The sequence below is a fragment of the Saccopteryx leptura genome, chromosome 1 (assembly GCF_036850995.1).
Source record: "Saccopteryx leptura isolate mSacLep1 chromosome 1, mSacLep1_pri_phased_curated, whole genome shotgun sequence".
In the NCBI taxonomy this organism is placed as follows: Eukaryota; Metazoa; Chordata; class Mammalia; order Chiroptera; family Emballonuridae; genus Saccopteryx; species Saccopteryx leptura.
This window is the reverse complement of record NC_089503.1, coordinates 314,170,384-314,187,777: the sequence shown is the minus strand read 5'-3', so window position 1 is coordinate 314,187,777 and position 17,394 is coordinate 314,170,384. Positions and strand designations below refer to the sequence as shown.

Sequence of the window (17,394 nt, the reverse complement as noted above, 5' to 3'; positions counted from 1 at the left end):
TTTGACATACCCTGTATTCTTACCACTCATCTATGAAGGAAACTTGGTTCAAATTTTGTTTTGTTTTGTTTTGTTTTCAGTTGATTTTAAAGAAAGTGAGGAAAGGGGGAGGGGGGGGAGAGAGAGAGAGAAACATCAATTTGTTTTTCCACTTATTTATGCATTCATTGGTTGAATCTTGTATGTGCTCTGACCAAGTATAGAACCCACAACCTTGGCGTATCGGGATGATGCTCTAACCAACTGAGTTACCTGGCCAGGGACTTGGTCCAAGTTTGTCTTTTCTCTATAGAATATGGAACACAGCATCTTTGTGGGACAAAGGTGTGATGAGAGTGTACCAAAGCACAGGGCATGTGTTGTAGAGGTGGTTGGTTGGGCAATTAATACAAAATACCTTGTCACTTTCCTGAGCTGATATTTACCATATTTGTCAGAATTTGGTAGAGACTTTTTAACTTGTGTTCTCTTTAGCAGGGGGAGTTGATATTCACTGTCATACCTAATCTTGGCTTTGTGATTGTGAGTTATTATTTTTTTCAATGAGAGGCCCTTCGAAATTGTGGAAGCTTCAGACCCCAACTTCCTCCATATTATAAACGGGAAGTTTATAGAGAAGAGGGGGCCTGACCTGTGGTGGCGCAGTGGATAAAGCGTCGACCTGGAAATGCTGAGGTCGCCGGTTCAAAACCCTGGGCTTGCCTGGTCAAGGCACATATGGGAGTTGATGCTTCCAGCTCCTCCCCCCTTCTCTCTCTCTGTCTCTCCTCTCTCTCTGTCTCTCCCTCTCCTCTCTAAAATGAATAAAAAAATAAAATAAAATAAAAAAAGAGAAGAGGGGCTTGGTGGCTGACCTCTCAGCATGGGTTCAAACTGGGAATTGCATTCCCATGGGTGCTGTAAGATCACGTGTGTAAAGGGCCTGCAGCCTCCTGGGTCCTTCCCAGATGCAGTTTATTGCCCCTTCCTTGATCTTTCGCTGATATACGCTCCACTTAGATGGTTTCAGTTCCTCCCTGGGCCGTGCTACGTGCAGGAGCGTTGTCCTGGCCTACCCGCTGAGCCTCCTCTCTGAGAGCCTGAGAAAGCCTTTTTCTAAGTTGAAAGGATCAGTGGACAGTCTCAGCTAATGATGCAAGGGGTTAGAATAATAGTGGGGTAGAAGGGACAGGGAACATGTCTTCCAAAACAGTCCCTTTGCGTCCAGTGGGAAGCCAAAAGGACCCAGGTGGTCAACAGCTCCCATGTCCTCAGGGGAAGGAAAGTCTTCTGAGGCATAGAGGGGGTGCAGCAGAGGGTCCACAATCAGCTGGTTGGGCCCATCCCCAACTCAGAGGAAATAGGGGATCCAAAAGGAGGTAGGTGACTCTCCTGGAGGCCTGTGTCCAAAATGGGGGCAGGGGCATGTCCCATGGGCACTAGGGAGCTGTAGTGGGAGGAGCCCTCCATGAGGAGTGGCCTGAAAGCCAGGTTGAGAAAAATGAACAGGACCAGGGATGTCTTGGCCTGGAGATGGGGAAGCTGGGGCCCCAAACTCTGTCTTCACCCAGGTCAGGAGCTTCTCAGTGAGCATGAGAGACTGGTCACTTGTGGGACATGAGCAGAAAGGAGGAAAGGGAAAGGAGAGGAGAGGGGGAGGGGACAAGAACCCCAAGCCACCTGCAGACCCTCTGGGGAGGGACAGTGACCCAGGAAGCCCACTGAGCTTGTTTCCCACTCTTACTCCCCCTCAGCCAAGCAGCCAAAGCTTCCTGTTCTTACCCTGCCCACCTGACCCACAGTACTGCCTCAGCTGATCCACAACTGTACCCCTGGACTGTTAATAGTCTTCTCCTGTCCTCTTTGGCTTCTGTACCTGTGTCCCTGGGAGTGAGGCCTGTGACAGGGGAGTCCGGGACCTTGCCCAAGGGGAAAGGAAGGGCAGAGTCAGCTGGTGTCTGACTTTCCTGTGTTCTCAGCATCTGGCACAGAACCCTGTCCCAGGGGTGGGTGCCCCTAAATCACCTGCAGAATTGAGCTGAAGGGAGAACTCTCTGTTCTGAGACTGAGAAGCCTATTGATAATTGTTCATGTTAGCCAGCTCTTTCCTGGTAGAGTCAAATTCTATGTTTTCAGATTCTGACATCCACTTTCTACAAGTTTGTAACTGAAGTCATATTTATCTATTATTGATTTGATTAGAATTCCCTGGGGGGCCCTTTCCACCTCTGTATAAAGGGAAAGGGCTCCACACAGGGACTCCTCTGCTAGTTTCCTATTTGTCCTTTCACTCAAGAGATACACCTGCAGAGATGAAGGTGGTGTCACCTGGGCAGCAAGGGCTGCTGAAGGTGGAGCAGGGGAGAGGTTGGGGAACAAGGTGACGTGGCTGACAAGAGCTCACAGTCTAGCCAGGGAGTGCAGACACCTCTAAGATTATCCCAGGGCAGTGCTCATGAGCAGGCAGACAGGATTCAAACCCCAGCTCTGTCCCCGATGGCTTAGAAAAGTGAATTTCCTTCTCTGAGCCATGGTTTCCTCGTCTGTAAAATGTGTGCACCTGCCTGGCAGGGTGGCTCAGAGCATGGACGCAGCCCAACACCTGGCAGAGGAGAGTTTTCATTCCCTTCTGGGGTCACCGATCCCCCCACCCCCAACCCAGACACTGGCCAGGCCCAGCAGTGGGCTGTTTGACACCCAGGGGTGGTCCTGTCAAGGAGGCAGGAAGGCTGTGGAGAAGTGAGGTCCAGGCGCTAGGCCAGCGGACAAAGGGCCTCCTGCCTACTCTGAGATCAGGGCATCCAGCAAGCAGACAGCCTGGGGACGGCCACCTCCCGTGTGCACGTCATCTTCCAGTGGTGCTGACACAAAGACCAGCAGTCAGACTTGTGGAGGAAAGAAAGGAGGAAAGAAAGGAGAAGTCATGGCTGACGGGACGGCAGGGCACAGGGAGGGGTGACTCAGGCACAGGCTCTCTGCCGTGCAGGCACCACTGCTTGTGAATCCTTTCACTCGAGTCAGATGAAAAACTCTTGCAATAAATGATCTGATGTCATCGTTTCTTATGGCTGAGTAGTATTCCATAGTGTATATGTGCCACATCTTCTTTATCCAGTCTTCTATTGAAGGGCTTTTTGGTTGTTTCCATGTCTTGGCCACTGTGAACAGTGCTGCAATGAACATGGGGCTACATGTGTCTTCACGTATCAATGTTTCTGAGGTTTTGGGGTATATACCCAGTAGAGGGATTGCTGGGTCATAAGGTAGTTCTATTTTCAGTTTTTTGAGGAACCACCATACTTTCTTCCATAATGGTTGTACTACTTTACAGTCCCACCAACAGTGAATGAGGGTTCCTTTTTCTCCACAGCCTCTCCAACATTTGCTATTACCCGTCTTGTTGATCATAGCTAATCTAACAGGGGTGAGGTGGTATCTCATTGTAGTTTTGATTTGCATTTCCCTAATAACTAATGAAGCTGAGCATTTTTTCATATATCTGTTGGCCATTTGTATCTCTTCCTGGGAGAAGTGTCTATTCATTTACAGCAAAATGGTGGGATCTTGATAACATTATAAGGAGTGAAATAAGTAAATCAGAAAAAAACAAGAACTACATGATTCCATACATTGGTGGAACATAAAAATGAGACTAAGAGACATGGACAAGAGTGTGGTGGTTACCAGGGGTGGGGGGAGGGAGGACAGGGGGAGAGTTAGGGGGAGGGGGAGGGGCACAGAGAACTAGATAGAGGGTGGCGAAGGACAATCTGACTTTGGGCGAGGGGTATGCAACATAATTTAATGACAAAATAACCTAGACATGTTTTCTTTGAATATATGTACCCTGATTTATTAATGTCATCCCATTACCATTAATAAAAATTTATTTAAAAAAGAAAAAAAAAAAAAGAAAAACTCTTGCAAAAATTTTCCTTTGATCCTTAGTGGGGGTGGGGAATTTCCCGGGTGGGGGGCAGGGAAGCCTCTAGGTGAGTGAAATCTTAGGGCCCTGGGCCTGCTACTCTGCTGTAACCTAGGGAACTACCACAGTTAGGCAATCCAAAGGTCACGACTCAGCTGACTTTGTCCCTTCCTTTTTCTGTCCGACAATCACAGATTGTGGTTCTTGTTCATCAGCTTGTCTTAAAAAGACCATAGCCTGACCAGGCAGTGGAGCAGTAGATAGAACGTTGGACTGGGACACAGAGGACCCAGGTTCAAAGCCCTGAGGTCACCAGCTTGAGCACGGGGTTGCTGGCTTGAGCGTGGGATCATAGATATGACCCCAAGGTTGCTGGCTTGAGCCCAAGGTCACTGGCTTGAGCTAGGGGTCACTCTGTCTGCTGTAGCCCCCTGCTCAAGGCACATATGAGAAAGCAATCAATGAACAACTAAGGAGCTGCAATGAAGGATTGAGCCTTCTCATCTCTCTCCTTTCCTGTCTGTCTGTCCGTCCCTATCTGTCCCTCTCTCTGTCTCTCTCTCTGTCTCTGTCACACACACACACACACACACAAAAAGACTGCAGCATCTGTCTAGTGTTGAGGGTTTTTGTAGAGAAAGGTTTCACTCCAATGAATGCAGAAGTCTCTACAGTTCCAAACGAGCTGTCTTCCGGAGGAAGTTTTTCCCCTCAGAGACCTTATTGTAAACTGTGTCAGGATTCCCAGGACCAGCCAGAACGCTACTACATTCAGAGTGGGCTTGAAAATCTGTACACATGAACTGAAACCAATAGAAATCGATACTAATTGCAATACCAGTACTTTTTAACAGAAAAATAAATGGTTTTATTCATCTGACTGTTGACACTGGAGAGAGAAGGTAGTTTCTTCAGAGGATGGGGAGGAGGAGGCCTTCCCAGCCAGCTCTCCTGGGTCCCTCTCCTGCCTTGGCTGCTCAGCCTGAACCTGGGGCCCCAGCCCCTCCTGCCTGCCCTCCCTCCTCTACTCCTGGAAGCTTCTCGCCCAGCCTTTGTGAAAGCTGGGGCCTGGGCTTCCGTGGCAGGAAGCCTGCTCTGGGCTTGAGTCTCCTTCCTGCTGGATTCCCACTGGGTGGGTATCAAGATCTGCTCTTGATGGAGAGTGACCAGGGCAGGGCCTGGCCCCAAGCAGTTCCCTGGAGGGGTTTGTTGAATGAAGAAACAAGTGGCCCAAAGTTCCTTGTAGGTCATTGGAGGGACTTCTGGACTCCTGTAGAAAGCAGAGGTGTTGATCCGGGTTCTTTGCTGTCTGTGAACCTCAGGCCTTCACAGGGCCTTAGAGAGCCAGCCCAGCCACAGGGCAGAGGAGAAAGAGCCTGCTGGGCAGAGAGGAGAGGGGAGGGCAGGAGAGGCGAGTGAGCTTTCCTGAGGAGGCACCCTGAGCTGGTGGGAGAGTCCCTGGGGAGAATCCCCCACTGCCACTCAGCCCCCTGCACCCCACCTCTAACAGGAATCAGATCCAAGACCAGACTCCATACTGGCTGTTGGTCTTCCCTCTCCTGCCCCTCCTCCAGGTCCCACTCCCCACCCTTCCCAAATGTCCCAGACCCGTCGCCCTCCACAGGTCTCCTCATCTGTGGATTACCACACACCCTTGGGGTCTGTACCGGCCCCATCTCCCCTTGCTGGACCCTTGTTCTCTGCAAATCCCCTGAGCCCCTTGGAAGGGGACCTACAGAGCGAGACCCTCAGCAAAGGTTTGTGGCAGAACAGCTACTTTCAACCAACATCTTATTCTTTGCAAAAGGCTTTCATCTCTATTACTCCAACTGTTCATCAAATCCACCGTGCAAGGCGGTGTTCACCTTTTTCGTGTTGTAGCTGAGGATACTGCCCCCGTTGGCTTCGGAGATGAGGTGCAACCCAAGGGCCTTACTCTAGGGTCCCTGGACACGCACTGGCCTTCCAAGGTGGGAAGGAGGGAGGAGGAAGGGGAAGGAGTAACAGGAGGGAGGGAGAACAAAATCTCTTTGAAGGGCTGAAGGGCTCCTCCTGGCTGGTGGCCAAACTGCCCACCACCCTGCCCACAGCCCCTTGGGAACCTCAGGAGAACCAGGGCCTGTTAACATACAGATCCCTTGGCCTCCCAAAATGTCCTGGAGCCCAATCTCTGGGGTGGGGCCAGGAATCTGCATAATTAGTGACTGCCACATACACACCTCTGCCCATAGTGTACTATGGCCCTCTGCCCCCAGAGAACCATAGAGCTGTGAAGGGTGATAATGCTTTAATTAGCCTCCTGGGAGCCTGTTTCCTTAATTGGCTGAACTCGCTATGGAGAGCCCTGCCCAAAATGGTTGTCACTGCATGGCTGAGGGACTATTTGGCCTGGTGGCCAATAACCAGCTGCTTTTGATGAAGATTCTTCAAGAGGAGTTTATAAGTGTTCCCAGCCACAGCAGCTTGTTAGAACAGAGTGGGCATGCTCTGAAGGACGCTCCTATAGGTGCCCAGGAAACACATTAGAGAGGCATGTTGGGGTCCTACAGCCGGCATGTCCTGCTCTCCGTTCTCACAGTCTGCAAGCATATTCCTAGCCCTGCCTGCCCCTGAGCCACCCTCCTCCACTCTGTCCTGTTGCCTCTCAAACCCTGACCTGCTCTTGCTGGGCAGCAAGAGACCCCTAGAGGGTGAAGAAGTTACATGGACAGGAAGACATCGCAGCTGAGGGTGTTTCCACAGGCCACCAGGTGGCACCATTGACACAGGACTACCAGGGACAGTTTGTGGTGGCAGGAAGGTGAAGGGGGTGACACTATTTGTGTAGGACCTTCCAGATCCTAGCGCCTGCCATGGAAGACTCCAGTGATTGGCTTCCTGGCTGGTGATTGTCTCTCAGGGACACAGTTGTACAAAGGGCCTAAACCCACCAAGGTGATGGCAGTGTTGAACATGCAATCAGTGTTGGGAAATAAGGCCACCTTTGTTTTTTCAGATCATCGGGATCGTTTGCAGTGTGGCAGGGGCTGGGGAGGGGGCACTAGGTCCTTACTGCTTCTCTACAACAAAGTGAGCAAGGAAAGTCTCATCTAACTCTAGGGGTACAGCCAATAGGAAAAACCTGGACCTCTGTTCCTCACCATGACCCCAAGCAGGTGACTTACTCTACTTTTCTCTGTCACTAAATCTGCAGGATGAAGGTTATAGTATCAGCCATGCTGGGAAAATCAAGTGAACTGCAGGGAAACATAGTGATTAAAAGCACAGTCATGGGAGCTCGGGTGCTTGTTCCAATGCTTACTTGCTGTGTGGCTTTGGGCAGGTGGCTTACACTCTCTGAAGTTCAGTTTCTTCATTTGTACACTAGGAGCAGTAACACCTACCCCACCTCTACCCCCAAGTTTCTGGGAGGACTGAAGTGGTCAATATGTGAAATGGTCAATACTGGTCTGAAACAAATACTTAAAAAACAGGTGAAAACACAGGGCAGCTTGGGCTGAGAAGGGACTTCAGAGATGGGCCAGGTCATCCCTCCAGCCCAGGCAGGAATCTGCCAGCAGTAGGCAGGGTGGATGGCTTCCAGGTGGGTCTGCACACCTCTAGTAACAAAGAGTTCACTCCCTTATGAGAAAGAAAGCCAGACCACCGTGGGCCAGCCCAGTTCATGATTAGATGAGTCTCCTTCAACTGAGGCACAGCTGGTTCTCAGGGGCTGAATCATGCCCCTGGGCCTACTGGTCAGATCTCTTGCCCAAGAGCAGCAGGGCCCATTGCTATATGGTGCAGACGGGGGACCCTGAAGGCACACCTCAGTGTTGATAGCAGGAGAGGAAGGCTGCCCTCCACACAGGCCCTCTCCAATGCAGGGCGCTTGAGGGAGAGGATGGAAGAAAACAAGGAGTCAGTCAATCCATCCTGGAGCCCGGGGCCGGGGGTACTGTGAAGACCAGAGGAGTGGGACGCTGTGGATTTCAGGCTCCAGGGTCATTGTGAGGGGCACCCTCCAACCAGTGGGCTCCTCCTGGCATTGAGTCTGTGGGGAGGAAGGAAGTGACCTCCCATGGCCAGGGGAGGGAGGAGAGTGGTCCCCTTTCCAGGCACTTCTGCTTCCTGTGCGTCTGCTGCCCACAGTTCAACATGCAGCTTGGGGAGAAAATGCAGAGGAGGTGGGTAGCTCCTGAGCATCAGAACCAAATGCGGCCAGAGCCAGGCCAGGGCCTCGCAGGCACTCACTCACCTTGGCTCACCTGGGGCAGGTGAAAATCCTGTCGGGGGAGGGGTCTGTTTTCCTCTCTAGATAGGAGCACTTTGAGGGCAAAACTATGACTTAATTTCACACTTCCACTGCATGGCACATAGTAGGCACTTAATAAGCATAGGTGGCAACTAAACTGAAAAAAAGAGGCTAGTAATTCTGGTCCAGTTTGGAAAGTGTTAGTCTTCACTTGGGCGAAGCCCCTCAGGACTACAGGGATATCTGTGTGCCCCCATTTCCTCCTCCTTCAGCTGCCACCTCCTCAATGAAGCCCTCCTCTTTGCTTGGTATGCACTTCTGCCATTGAGATGGGCTGGACCAGTGGTTAGGAGCACGGAGGCTGGGGCCATCCTGAGTCACTTTCCCTGGACACATTTCTTAGCCATGTGACCTTGGGCAAATTTTATTTTAACTTCCCCGTGCCTCAATGTCCTCATCTGTAAAATAGAAGTGATTATCGTACCCACCTTATGGGACTGCAGTGAGGGTTAGACTGATGTGTCAATTGAAAATGCCTGGCATTAGGAGCTGCTCTGAGGTGCTATTGTTGCTCGGTGCCACAGTTATGTTGGATTACTGCTCCCATACTTGATGTGGGCTCCTCGAAGCGGGGGTCTACCCCTCCTTCCTCCTCTGCTGAGGCTGCTGTTGGCTGCAAACAGGTGCTCAGCAAAATGTGAAGGGATGGACAGATGGATGGACTGGGGTGGGGGTGGGGAGAGAGATGACGAGATGAGAACAAGCACTGAACCATGCGGTCCCCTGGGGACCTCATCTGCAGACTCTGCTGTGGAGGCCGAGCCCCCTTCCCTCTGCCAGCAGAGTCTGTGTCCTCTGCCCCTCCTCCCACCCGCTCATTCGCAGCTCTTGCCAAAAAGCATGGGGAGGAAACTCTGGTGGATCCAAGTCCAGCAAGTTCACTGTTCAGCACCCACTTGGGTGAGAGGAGATGGAAAGTTTTGATGCAAATAAGATTTCTGCCTGACTGGTCGTGGCGCAATGGAGAGAGCGTCAACTGGGATGCTGAGGTCCCAGTTTTGAAACCCTGAGGTTGAGTGTGGGCTCACCAGCTTGAGGGTGGAGGGATCATCAACTTGACCCCATGGTCTCTGGCGTGAGCCCAAAGGTCGCTGGCTTGAGCAAGAGGTCACTGACTCGGCTGTAGCCCCCCAGTCAAGGCATGTATGAGAAGCAGTCAATGAACAACTAAGGAGTTATAATAAAGAATTGATGTTTCTCATCTCTCTCCCTTCCTGTCTCTATCTCTAACTAATGAACTAACTAACTAACTAAATAAATAAATAAATAAAATCTTTGAAAAAGAAAATGAGGTTTCTAAATGTGCTGTCCTTTCCCTCATCCAACTGTCACCTTGATTCCTGAGGCCCTAACAGCACAACCTGGGCGTATATTGGCTCCTGTCCAAGGCCCATTGTTGCCTCTTCCCCGGAGGCTGCATGGCTCCCAATGGATCAGAAACTCAACAGTGACCCAAGCCTCTTCTTCTCCAGTCACATCAATGCTGTACAACCCAGAGGCCCGCCTGGAGGGGGTCCTGCCATCCCACTGAAGCCAGACTGGAGTCTACTCTGTGCTAGGCTTGATGTTAGGTGCCCACATTCACAGCAAGCCTAAGAAGAAGGCACTTATCCCCTGATGCCTACTAACCCATCCATTCGTGAACCAGTGTTTGTTTTTTTTACAGAGACAGAGAGAGAGTTAGAGAGAGGGATAGATAGGGACAGACAGACAGGAACGGAGAGAGATGAGAAGTATCAATCATCAGTTTTTTGTTGTGACACCTTAGTTGTTCATTGATTGCTTTCTCATATGTGCCTTAACCATGGGCCTTCAGCAGACCGAGTGACCCCTTGCTTGAGTCAGCAACCTTGGGTCCAAGCTTTGCTCAAACCAGATGAGCCCTCGCTGAAGCTGGCGACCTCAGGGTCTCGAACCTGGGTCCTCCGCATCCTAGTCCGATGCTCTATCCACTGCACTACCGCCTGATCAGGCCATGCACCAGTGTTTATAAGCACATACTAGGTGCCAGCTCTGTGCTCGGTGCAGGGGAGTCAGATGTGAGGAAGACAAACAGGAGGTACCAGGTAGGACCAGGCCAGAGGCAAGACCCAGGCCCATAGGCGGTAGAGCTCCCTGGCTCCAGGGCCGCAGGCTAGAGCAGGGCTGAGGTGTGAGGTGGCCCAGGGGCTGTGTGTAGGGGGGGCAGGCGGAGCGGTGTCGGTGCAGTGGGGATAAGCAGGAGCAGAGCTGGTGCCCGTGTCAGTGTTCTGAGGCAGCCTGGCACTTGGCCACCTCCTGATGCCAAGTCATAAAGAGACTTCTAGAGGCACAGACCGATGCCTTTAAAATGCTCCCTCTGTGCACTGAGGCATTAACATGACGTCTATCACCATGGCATCGAGGTGCTTAGACAACCTGCTCCCCCCAGGAGCTCAGAAGCAGCGTGAAGCAGATTATCTGTGTCTCACTGCGACGTGTGTGATCATGTATCATCATGATGGATCAACAGCCAATACCGCTGGGGTCCCCCTGGGCCCCAGCCGGGAGGAACGGTCTTGCATTCATATGTCTTCCTCACCTGGTGGGCATCCCTGCTCCTTCCCGATGTCCTCCCAGCACTCCCAGTGTGGCTGAGAACCGTCTTCTGGCTTTCATCATTCTTGTGCAAAGCAAGCGGGGGAGGGGAAAAGCTTGCTCAAAGGACTGGAACTGGGCCAGTCATTGGGGGCTGCAGTGGGAGGGAAAGGTAAGGCTTGGGCTTCACACAGCTGGGCGTTAAGTGCCAGCCCGGCACACCTGGGCTGATCTTGGGCAAGTTGCTTTGCCTCTTGGGGACATAGTTTTCTCCTTTGTACAGTAGGGGCAATAACATTTATCTTGGTTAATGGAGAAAGGAGGTGAAGTGCCCAGCACGTGCTGAAACTCAACCACCCTCGCCCCTGCTTCCTCCAAGTGCCAGCTGCTGGGTCCCTCACCACCACTACCACCCTACCCCTTCTGCCACTCCAGACATGTAGAGAGGTACCTGACTCCTCCTCCATCCACTGGGGTCAGCCCAGTGCCGGGCTCCAGAGAGCTAAGGGCAAAAGGCTCTGGGTCTGTGCCTGCTGAGTGTAAGGATGGGGATGTCAGGTGGGGCCAGGTAGGGAAGCAGTTTATGTGTCTCTTGGCGGAGGAAGGGTGTGTTCAGGCTTAGGGGGGCCACAGGTAGGAAAGACATTTGAGGTAGGCTGGAGAGAAGGCATCCTCTGGGCCTCTGTGGGGACCCCGGGTGGCCCTTGACAGGTTAATGACCAGCTGTGGCACCGTCTGGATCTGGGAAAGTGGGGCTCCTGCCCTCATCCTAACTGCCTGCTTCTCCTCTATCACGCAGCTGCCCCTTCCTGGATTCTCCCACTCACTGCATCCCCATCCCAAACCCTGCTCTGAGTTTTTCCCAAGGGGAAGTTTGCATGAACGTGGGCATTTAAAAAGTTTCAGGAGTGAGCAACTAAACCAAGCCCTGTAGTTACTCATAGAAGTCTGTGCTGCATCAGTAACCAGAGTCTTTCAGGCTGGCCACTGGCTGGAAAGGGGTCAGGAGCGATGAGAAACCCCCCACTCGGTGGACTGGAGACCCAAGCCCTGCCCAGCTCTTCTGCAGGAGAGAGCCCCAGGGCCTCACCTGGCCCCCCGCCTGCAGCTGTGCCACTACTTGAGCCGGAAGTCCAGAGTTGCTGAGAGGAGCTGGCCCCGTGAGGCCTTGAGGAAGCAGAGGGTAGCCAGGGAGGAGCTTGGTGGGGACACGAAGGGGAACTGTGGCTACCAGCAGGCTCTCTGTCCCCTCCCAGGAACTAAAGGGGAAGGAGAGACACTGACCAGGAAGCCCCGATGAAGAGATGAAGAGCCAGCCTCTGCGGTGGTGGGCCCCGCCGGGCCGCCTCACAGCCCCCTGGTTCCTGGGCTTCCTCCTGTCCCCCTGGACCCTGCAGCTCACAGGTACGCTGTCTTCTGGAGTGCTTGCTGGCTCTGCACATCAGAGCAGCTTTCATCCAGCCGCTGCCCGTGCAGCTAATTCCCGTCTCGGGGGGATTTACTGGTTGCGTTTGAACATTGCAGACTTCACAGGGGAAGCCTTCAGGGAGCAGGAGATGTTTAGCTAATGCCTCGCCAAGGTGGCTTTTGATGAGGTGGGGGCAGCGCTCCCCTCTCGATGCTGTAACAGCCTTCCTCCCAGCACAGCCAACCTCCTGGCCCTTACACCAGGTGGGCAGGTAGTGCTGCAGCCAGGCGGCACTGGAGTTGGATGCAGGGTCAATGGGAAGGGGCAGCTCATCCCCAGGGAATCTAAGGTAGGAGGAGGGCATTGAACCTACCAAGTGGCAGAGCCACCCTGGGTATTGTTGCTCATGTTGTGTGTATATGTGTGTGTGTGGGGGGGGGAGCAGCTGGCCACCAAGACTGTAACCTAGAACATAAAACTGTCATTGTCACCACCAGAAAGGATGGCACCACCCACTTTCTGAAATATAACCAGATGCCACATCATTATTTTACAGTGGGAGCTAGGTTTTTCTGGGGGCCGACGCTGTGTCCTGTTCCTGGTGCCAGGCCCCTTTGGAAGCTGGGTAGCCTGGGTCCAAGCCACGACCTGGGCTGGGTGGCTTTGGGGTGAGTTCATCCAGGCCAGGGAGCCCCCAGGAGTGTGTCTCACTAGGGATGCCCATCCTGGGGTCCCTGATGCTCAGTCTTTTTCTGGACAGCATTGACCGAGGATCCTCCCACCCCTTGCTGTGCAGGCTGGGGCAGTTCTTCCTCTTGAGCCAGACTTTGAGGAGGCTTCCAGGAGCTGCCCCACTCTGCCTCATCCTCTGTCTCTCGTTTATACCATGATCAGTAACAGCTGTTATTTTCATGAACCAGCCTCTTTGAGCTTCACACACACACTGACACTCAGCGCCCCTGGAGGCACTGCTGGGGTGCTGTCTCTACCGGTATTACTTAGGGTTAGGGAAATGGAGACTCAGGGAGTCCAGGTAGCTTGTCCAAGGCTTAGAAGGTGAGTAGAGGTCAGGTTCAGTCCCAGGTCAGCCTGAGCCCTGACCTGGAACCCTCAGGAGTGGGATCTGGAGTTCTTCTCGCCTTTCTCTGTAAAGAACATTTTTCAAGGAACCCCTGCCCCCATCCCAGGGAGAGAAAAGCTGAATGTGTGGTACCTACCCCGGTGTCGAAGTCTGGGCCCCTGGTGACATTCGCCTTGAGTTTAGTTACCTCCCACCCCCTCCCGTCCTTGAGAGACGGGACAGTGCAAAAGTGACTTGAGAAAATGCAGCTTGTTGGAGACTATGCGTTTGGACTCAACCTTAGTCATTTTTAACTTAATTTCCTCAAGTTCCCATCATTTCTCTTTGTGTAGTCCCTCCTCTCCAAAAGGGACCCAACACATCCTAGAAATAGTGGAAGAGACTTTGCCGGTGCTGCTGTGAACAGTGATTTTGTAACCATCTTGACTGCAAACAAACAACAGATTTCCCCCTGTGTTGCTGCAAACGTTGTAAAAAGAGAAAGTCTGCTCTTTCACAAGAGCTGAAATCCTGCCTGTGGTGTCCTGGAACCTCCGGAGCAGCAGACAGCAGCACCTCATTGCTCCTGGGCTGCCCCTGCACTTCTGTCTCTGCCGCTCCATGCTTCTCCCCACCTTGTCTCTGAGCTGTGAGGGTTTGATGAAGGAATCCTGCCTTTAGCCGTCAGCCTGGGGCAACCAGCTCCAACAACTGCCAGCACCAAGGCCCAGCCCTCACCCTTCAACTGTGTCCCCAGGGACCTTGGGGAGTGTGGTCATGGGAGCCCAGGGTCAGTGCACCGTTTCCCTGACCGGTGGCATATGATACAGGGTTGAGGGCAGGCCAGGAGCAATCAGCCTGAGTTTGGATCAATTCTGCAACTTGCCCTGGCACCCTGGGCAGGTTCTTAATGCTGCAGTGTCTCAATCTGTTAAATGGGTATGGTAGTAGTGCCTGCTTTCTACCATGTCCTAGGACAGAGCGGTTAAGGCACGTGGTTAGGGCTCAGAGAGTCAGCACCTGCTAGCTAGCAGAGCCAATCAAAACATATGAGATTCAGCTGACCAGCTTCATACCTGGGTGAGCCCTGGGTTCCTTGGGGTCACTCCAACCTTTCTAGTGGTTTCTAGCACACCCTACGATGGCATCTTGGTACCTCTCTTGCTCCCAACTCTTGCCCTCCTTTTTTTATTTTATTTTTATATTCATTTTTAGAAAGAGGGAGAAAGAGAGAGAGGAGAGAGAGACAGAGAGAGAGAAGGGGGGAGGAGCTGGAAGCATCAATTCCCATATGTACCTTGACCAGGCAAGCCCAGGGTTTCAAACCGGCGACCTCAGCATTTCCAGGTCGACGCTTTATCCACTGCGCCACCACAGGTCAGGCTAACTCTTGCCCTCCTGTTGTGACCCGGGACTTAAGCCTGCTGCTTTCTTCTGCTCTCCTGAGCCCTCTGCAAACTCCCCTTTGCTCAGAGGGCCCGGCAGGCACCTGCAGTCTCAGGGGCAACTGCTCTCCCAAAGGTGGAGCACCTAAGCCCGAACACCTGCTTTAGCCCTGTTTCCGCCAGGCCTCAGTGACCTCCAAGGGCTCTGGGGCCAGGCAAACCAGGTTCAAGTCCTGCCTTCTTCTATTAACTGCTGTGTGAGCTCAGGCAAGTTACTTAACCTTTCTGAACTTCAATGTCCTCTACAAATGTCAGTCCCCTTCCTCTTCCTGGCCTTTTCAGAACTCTGGACTGTGTTTATTTCTCAAATGTCCACTGAAGAGGACCAATTCTAGACACTGGAGGGACCTAGAGGTGAATAGCACAGTCTTCATTTTCAGACTGTTGGAAACCATGAAATTCTCCTGTAGAACATGACCCCTGACCAGCGAGCGGCAGGAGTTCCTGATGCAGGTTGGCCTCCCCTCCCCCGTTTGCTCAGGACTCAGGTGTCATCGTTCCCTTTGATGTCCAAAAGACCATTCAGGAACCTCCTGCCTTCCTTCTCAACGCTCTGGCCTCTGTCAGGATTAGCCTCCGCTTTTCATCTTTGTCTAATCCCAATAAAGAGCTTTGGAGGTGGGCAGAGGAAAAGCACCTCTCCATGGGAGGTGGGGCAGGGGGAGTGTTGGAGAGGGCAATGGAGCGTGCAGGGGTGGAGAGAGAGCAGGTGGGTGGGTGGCCAGCCCAGCATGGATAAAGGCTTCGAGGCCAGAAGGCAGAGCCTGGGAGGGAACACGAGAGGCTCAGTTTGACTGGAGGGAGAGGAGCAGCTCTCAGCAGAGCAGTGGGTGATGGTTCCCACTGGGCTGTAATTTCAAGTGGATTATAAATGCCTGTCAGGTAGGGTTCAGACGCTGCTCCTATAGGTCCTATTGTCACTGCTTTCTCCTTTTGAGTTGTGAAATGTAATACACGTACAGAAGTACAATAAATTTAATAAAATAAAGTCCTGTGTGACTACCATCCAGCTCAAGACAAAGAGCATTCCACGCCTGAGAGCCCCTGTACCTCCCAGGACACCCCATCTCTCCTTTACTATGGGTCCCTGCGATATAGTCTTGCCTGTTTTTTACCTTTGCATGCAAAATCAGAATGATACTGTGTATCTTCTTTTGTGACCTGTTTTTTCATTCAATGTTATATTTTTGTTCTTTTTAATTGATTGGTTTTAGAGAGACAGAGAGAGGAAGAGGGGGAGAGAGAGAGAGGGAAAGAGAAACATTTATTTGTTGTTCCAATTAGTTGTGCACTGATTGGTTGCTTTCTGTATGTGCCCTGTCCGGGGATTGAACATGCAACCGTGGCATTTTGGGATGACATTCTGACTGAGCTAACCGGCCAGGGCCTCAGTGTTATGTTTTTGAAGATGTATCCAGTTGATGGTGTGGCTGAAATTTGTTTGTTTTTGTTGCTAGAGAGCAGGGGTTGCAAACCACAGCCCCTGGGCTAAATCCAGCTCATGGCCTTTTTGTATGGCCCATGAGCTATGAATGGTTTTTAAAAATTTTTAATGATGAAGGGAAAAAAATATCAGAAGACTATGTCATGACACGTGAAGATTATACAATATTCAAATTTCCATGTCCATAAATAAAGTTTTATTGGAACAGAGCCACACATAATCATCCATAAATCATCTATGGCTGCTGTTGCCCTATGATGGTGGAGTTGAGTCTTTGTGATAGAGACCATATGGCCCACAAAGCATAAAATATTTACTATCTGGCCCTTTACAGAACACGTTTGTCAACCCCTGTGTGAAATGTCCCAGTGAAGAATATACTGCAATTTATTTAGTTATGACAGACGTTTCAGGTGCTTCCCGTCTGGGGCTGTGAATGGTTGCCTGTGGGCTCCAGGGACATGTGTGTTTGGTGCCTCCAGGGCCATGTTCCCACAGAGGCTGCTTCTCGCCAGGCTGTCTGCTTCCCCGTGTGGACTATGAGCTTCAGGAGGGCAGGAGGAGGGCCCGGCATGCTGCTGGCACTAGGGTTGCCCAGGAAACATGAACAATAACAGGATAATTTTAGCACCTCCACTAGACACAACCCAGCAGTGGTTGAGACTTGATGCCACCAGGAGAGGTGCCCAGGGTCCGGGGGTAGTCCTGGTGGAGCCTCCTGGTCTCCCCGAGCCTTAGACTCCTCTCAGCACAGGTTGAGAAACCAGACCCCATGTCTGGTGAATGAGAGAGTGGACGTGGGGGGGCGGGTGGACCTGGACCTGGAAACAGGGGCTACCCCCCACCCCCACCTCCCACCCTCACCCTCCGCCTGCTCCCTTGCTCAGGTGGACCTAGGCGGGGCCTCACTGTAGTGGGAGTGTAGGTGTCAGACACTGAGATGGGGGTCCAAGACAGAGGAAGGGAAGGGGCAACCGGGATGAGCCTGGAGGGGGAGGGAGAGGGAGGAGGAAGTAGATGTGAACTCGGCAGATGAAGCTCCTGGCCGCCAGGTGAGGACAGTCTGACAGGCCAGCATTTGAGTCCTAGGAGACATAGGCTAAGTCACCTGACCATTCTGAGTCCCTGCTTCCCTGTTGTGGTTCTTAGCTCTCTCCTGTGTTGGCCTCTGGCCAGCAGCATCAGGAAGTTACATTTAGGACGCTTTGAGACTCTTGAGGGAGGGTTGGTGGGGCCTAGACTGTGGGGACAAGATAGTGTGGTGGGTCTGGCCAGCATCTGCT

General features: G+C 52.2%; 1 protein-coding gene across 1 annotated transcript in view; it reads left to right on the top strand.

Moving 5' to 3' along the window:
- Positions 1–17,394, top strand: part of NFAM1 (NFAT activating protein with ITAM motif 1) — a 58,357-nt gene that overhangs the window by 12,063 nt on the left and 28,900 nt on the right. Inside the window, exon 2 of the mRNA XM_066361279.1 lies at positions 12,011–12,158. Within this exon, the coding sequence (XP_066217376.1) occupies positions 12,059–12,158 (100 nt within the window). The 5' untranslated portion in view covers positions 12,011–12,058. The remainder of the gene's footprint in view (positions 1–12,010; positions 12,159–17,394) is intronic.